Below are 5580 nucleotides of genomic sequence, written 5' to 3'. Positions count from 1 at the left end.
TGGCATGACCACTTCAAGCCTTTATTTAAAACTGTCATAGCCACTTCAGGCCGTTTTTTGAAATAAAATCCATTTCAAACCCTTATATGAGAAATTGAGGGCATTTCATGCTCTAATTTGAAATTTTCCCTCTTTTGCATCGCACGAGCTTGATCCTAGTTAATTATTACGATGACAATTAATCTCCTCGGACGACGTCGTTTATCCACCCTCTCATCTCATCTCGTCTCCTCTCATCTCCTCTTTCATATTCTTAAACCCTACCAAAATCCTCGGTCGCCCAAACGACTCGCCACGCACGAACATCCAGCCAGTTCACCGTCGAACGACGTCCCGCAGCTCTGCAACACCCGAAAATTTTGATGGAGGTGGTGATCGCCTCCTCCTCCGTCGGCGACGCCGGCATCGGCTGCTGGGACCTCCGCACCGGCGCCGAGCAGCTCCGCCACAAGTCCTGCGCCTCCACCGCCCGCGGCCTCACCTCCGTCGGCCACCGCTTCGTCGCCTCCTCCCAGCTCCGCGACCCCTCCGCCACTTCCGGCACCGTCTTCTACTGGTCTTGGGATAGAGTCAGTTCCCCTTTACGCGAAGTTTTACACAAATTTTTTTTTTGCTCGGTTTTATGTTTAGAGACTCGTGTTATTGGTGCGGCTCATGTGTTTGATTCTTTGCCTCAATGAGTAAATTTGTTCATTCTGGCGGTTGCCCCTTGAATGCAGCCCCAAGTCGAAGTTAAGAGCTTTCCCGCCGAGCCGATTTTGCCGCTCGCGGCGAACAGCGAGGGCACGTACATTGTTGGCGGGGGCGTTTCTGGCGAAATTTACCTATGGGAGGTGAATTTTTTTGTATCGTTTGTCTTTTATTTTTTCTCGATAAAGACGGGGAAGAAGGATCTTTTCTTTTGGGTGTTACAAATTGATGTGATTTTGGCGTGGTTTTGCTGATTTATTGTAGGTTCCAACTGGTAAACTGCTTAGAAAGTGGCATGCTCATTATAGGGGTGTTACTTGCTTGGTATTTTCGGACGACGATTCGCTCATAATCTCCGGGTCGGAGGACGGCTCTGTTAGAGTCTGGTCCCTTTTCATGTACTCAGCTTTATCCTTTTTCCCACCGTGTTAATGATATTCAATTAAATGGAAGACGAGAGTTTAATGTCTATCCTTAAAGAGGTTTTGTTAATTTGCTCTCTCTCAAGGACTTTTTTTTCGCAATCAGGATATTTGATGATATGAGGAGGCAAGAAGCAACTCATCTTTATGAGCATAGTTTTACTGGGCATGCACTGAGAGTAACTGATGTTGTCATCGGTTATGGTGGATCGAATGCAATTATTGTCTCAGCATCAGAGGATCGAACATGCAAGGTGTGTCGTTTTTTTTGTCCCCAACATTTGTTTCTGGAGAAATGTGGAAATGTTATAAGTGGACACAATAAATGTTGCCCTGTCTTTGGCATGTTAGGATCTTAATATAAGATCTCTTATGTAAGCACTTTCTGCTCTTTTTTACAACTGCTAGTTTGTCCATCTGATTCCCATAATTTACTGCTGCCCAAGAAATACTAGGAATTTAATTATATGGATCAAAGGTACCTTCAAGTGTGGGTTAAAGTCATTTACTATGGTCAACAGACAACGGAAAGGATGAAAGATATATTTTCTTGGAGCAAGACGTATCTAATTTGTCATGGATGTTCATTTTTATTTGCTGATAAATGCGTGCTATTTTATTTACTACTTTCATGAACATAATGTTTTTCTGTTTGTTGTTTATGTAGGGTTTTTTTCCATTTTCTTTTTTTTTTTTATAAATTTTTTTTGTGAATTCTTTAACAGTTGTGTGTCAAACTACATCTTTAAGGCAATTATTCTGATGTGCACCTTGTTCCAGGTATGGAGTCTATCTAAGGGGATACTGTTAAGAAACATTGTGTTTCCATCAATGATATATGCAATTGCATTGGATCCTGGGGAACATGTCTTCTATGCTGGCAGCAGGGATGGGAAGATATATGTTGCTGCTCTAAATGCTGAGAGCAGCCCTAATGATGCTTATGGAATGTACATAATTGGTTTGTTGGCTGATCACAGGTTTGTCATTATCCTATGGAGCCTTTTTCTTTGCTTTTCCACATCATAAGATATGATAGAAACTGTTGTGAACCACTCGGTACACCTAGAATATCATCTTCTATGGGATCAGCTCAAGATAATTATTTTGGGTTTCTGTGGCATTCATGTTAATTGTTTGAGATATTCAAAAACTTGACCATGTCGATACGAACCTCACAAGTAGTGTGTACCAGTATTCATATAAAATTGCCATTATCAAGGATTCTTTTGGTCTTGGATGCATAGGACTTCTTATCAATTTGTATCATAAAACTTGTGGAGCCTATTTGAATTGTGTACTGACAATTCTCTCCACTGCTTTTGAACAGCAAAGCTGTCACCTGTCTGGCTTACAGTAACAGCTTAAACCTAATAGTTTGTGGCTCAGAGGATGGTATGGTTCGAGTTTCGGACCCTAAAAGTGGTAACGTCGTACGGATGTTTCGACATTCGAAAGGTGTAATTCTCTAATTTTACAGCTATTTCATCGCTTTCAGATGTGTTTATGCGCTTCAACTTGCTATAAGTTCAAGATTATGTGTTGTATAGTCTAGTCCAAACCTTCTATGTCCAATTATATTGCATATTCTATGATGTTTATTCATGTACTCAGGTCCTAAATATCTAAGTGGTAACAGTCCCTTGTGAATAAAGAGCAGATGATCCTTCTGCTGCCTTATCTGCCTTGGAGATTCGAGAATTGTTGTTATCGACATTTTATAGTTCTCTCTGCCTTGACACAGGACCTATTAACAATGTCCAAATTGTGAGGAAGCAATTAGGTTTCGGCCCTCGTATAGTTGCAAATCCACAGGGCTCCTCAAGAAGGCATGGATCCTTGTTATCCCCACCTCTAGAAAAATACACAAATTCAAGTGATGATGATTCAGACTTCAGAACAGTGGTTAGTCTGCATGGCGCTAGCTATGAACCTCTAGAGAGTCCACACATCAGTTCAAATGCGATGGATCAACAAATTGAAGAACTACAGGTTTGATATTCATGTCTATTCTTAAATTGTTAGGATGAGAGGTTTCAGGGTTGATATATAAACACAACCACAGTTGCACGTCATGGTATAAAGTACTTTTCAGAGTGACTGCTTATGCAAATCGGGTATGTTACAAACGTGGTAACTCAACTTTCCACCTACTTTCAAATAGGTCACTAAACTTCCAATTTTAAAATCTAGGTTACCCAACTTTGATTTTTCCTTTAATCAGAGCACTCTAATGATTCATTGATCAAAATCTTGCCAGAAATCTGAGTGGAGGCTTTCTTCGCTTGTATCAATCTTACGTGTTCACTGAAAGTGTCTCGATGGACGTGTGACTCTATTACACTTTAAATATTCAACTCTTAATAATTTTCATTGCAGCCCATTCAATTTTAGTTAACTTATAATAAATTTCATGACGTACCACAACACTTAAGCTTCCAAGTCAGTTCAATGTTAACTTAGATTTTTATCAGCCACACAAGCTGCTGAATCAAACTAGTTTTTGGTGATTAAAAGCAAAACCTGGGTCAAGACACTCATATGTTGAAATTGAAAGTTGAGTGGCCTGTTGAAAGGAAGTTAAAAATTGGGTGACTTTGAATGAATTTACCTGCATTTATATGCTTTGGTTAATTAAAGTGATCACTCTAAAGGAGAATTCTAGTGATAATTGATCGGTCAAATTTATTCATCATGGCTGATTTGAGGTTGAAGTTTTGGAGTAGGAGAAGATGGAGAAGGAATCAAAACTGTGGATATTAACAAGGCATGATGTAAAGAAGGATACTTCAAATTATTGTGCTTCATAACTTCCCAAAGGCCGAAGTATTCCTTATCCAATGTCCATAGATTTGACTCCTTATTAATTGTCTCTTTAGAATTTTCAATCTCAATGGGTCAGCCATAATGAACTAATTTTTTTAATGAATCACTAATATTCTCTGAGACTGTTCACCTATAATTAACCATATTAATTTGGGTAAATTTCACTAAAAGTTGCTCATTTTTTAACTTTTTGCCTCTCAATATTGAATTTATACTTAAAACTAACTCAACTTCAATTTTGCTTTCAGTTAGGTCACTCTAGTGATAGGTTGACCAAAACTAGTTGGAAACCTGATGTGGCCTACTTGAGTGGTTGATTGTAAACTTATCTACTTCTAATTGGTCGTTGCCGCTTGAGTGCATTGATATGTCATTGAACTTAAGGAAAGTTGATTGGTCTATGATGACAGTTATTTAAAATCGAGTGACCTACAATACTAGTAATCCAAAGTTGAGTGACTAACAGCTACAGTAAAAGTGCAATTGAGCCTTACACATCCACCTTGGCACTTCTGGCGTACACAAAAATGAATATAGGCCACATAAGCTGCCACTTAATTTTGTGTTTCTAGATTTTAATCAACTGATCACCAGTGATATAATTGAAAGTAAAACTGAAGCTCAATGACCTAGATGTTACAACTAACAGTTAACAGTTGAGTGACTACCAGTGAAGTTTCTCCCAGGGTAATAGTATCATGCGATGTACATGATTGAGTAATTCTTTTGAGCATAATCTGTTATTAGATGCATTGGAGGATATGGGCTCAAGTGTTCTGTGATGTACTTAATTAGTTCACGTGAGAATAAAATCTGTTACGAGTTATGAGATGCATTGGCACTCCTCTCTAACCTCTTGCCATGGCTTCTTCAGAGACAATCTTCTTCCTATGCTGCTGAGATGGAGCTAGAGAGGCTAAAGGTTGATTGCAAAAGATCCTTCCAAATGGTTGAAAGATGGAAGCAAATGTATGAAAACTTGCATCAATTTTGTGTAGACGAGCTTTTGGACATAGATCAAGCTGAGCCAACTAAAGCAGGTTTTACCTGAAACAAAATTTTGTCCCTTTTTTTTATACAATTTTACAAAATTTCATGGGAATGATAGGATCGGCATACGTAATGAGAGGGCTTTCTCTATTACGCCCTGCTGCGTATTATGTTATTTGCTGTGTGTTCCTCAAGGAACTATGCTCAGCTTATTGTTTTGATTTCTGAAGATAGAAATGCTCTTCCTCATAAATTAAGGTTCTCGGTTTCTCTTGGGAAATACACTGTATCGAAAAGAACTGAAGAAATTCCAGTGTATCGGGCCAAAGATTTTAGTTCGGTTCATTTCAGTTTTATAAAAGAAATCCATGTCGAAATGAAAAATTAATAAAAAAAAATCTACATAGAATGACACTCAAATGATCGATGTTACTTCGATGTGGCACTTAAGTGAGCAGAAAAAAAAAGTAATAGCACTCAAGTGAGCGTCGTACGAAAGTTATGGCACTCCTGCTATTCTTATCCCAATTGGCATAATGATACAAACAGTCCCTGAACTTTAACTCAATATGCAATTTGATCTCTGAACTTTTAATTTGTTCAATGTAGTCCCTAAATTTTAGGCTAATGTTCAATGTGCTTCCTAAATTTT

General features: G+C 38.6%; 1 protein-coding gene across 1 annotated transcript; it reads left to right on the top strand.

Annotated features, from left to right (window-relative positions):
• Nucleotides 1–223: 223 nt before the first annotated feature.
• LOC115680858 (protein ROOT INITIATION DEFECTIVE 3) lies at nucleotides 224–5040 on the top strand. The gene is made up of 8 exons (XM_030604703.2): nucleotides 224–569; nucleotides 720–833; nucleotides 955–1088; nucleotides 1219–1366; nucleotides 1893–2092; nucleotides 2443–2570; nucleotides 2857–3104; nucleotides 4813–5040. Exons 1-8 carry the CDS (start codon nucleotides 363–365, stop codon nucleotides 4987–4989), a joined length of 1356 nt encoding a protein of 451 aa, XP_030460563.1. The 5' UTR covers nucleotides 224–362; the 3' UTR covers nucleotides 4990–5040.
• Nucleotides 5041–5580: the final 540 nt, after the last annotated feature.

Source organism: Syzygium oleosum, unplaced genomic scaffold (genome assembly GCF_021117445.2).
Source record: "Syzygium oleosum isolate NSW1041296 unplaced genomic scaffold, Sole_v2.1 Sole_v2.05, whole genome shotgun sequence".
Lineage (NCBI taxonomy): Eukaryota > Viridiplantae > Streptophyta > Magnoliopsida > Myrtales > Myrtaceae > Syzygium > Syzygium oleosum.
The sequence above is the reverse complement of the archived record's forward strand: the minus strand, read 5'-3'. Positions and strand labels throughout refer to the sequence as shown.

What these genes read in the sequence shown, in the direction of transcription:
- LOC115680858 (XM_030604703.2), top strand. Translation starts at nt 363, where the DNA reads ATGGAGGTGGTGATCGCCTCCTCCTCCGTCGGCGACGCCGGCATCGGC. An exon ending in GGTTTGTTGGCTGATCACAG is followed by an intron (nt 2,093 to 2,442) that starts GTTTGTCATTAT and finishes GCTTTTGAACAG; the next exon opens with CAAAGCTGTCACCTGTCTGG. An exon ending in GATGTTTCGACATTCGAAAG is followed by an intron (nt 2,571 to 2,856) that starts GTGTAATTCTCT and finishes GCCTTGACACAG; the next exon opens with GACCTATTAACAATGTCCAA.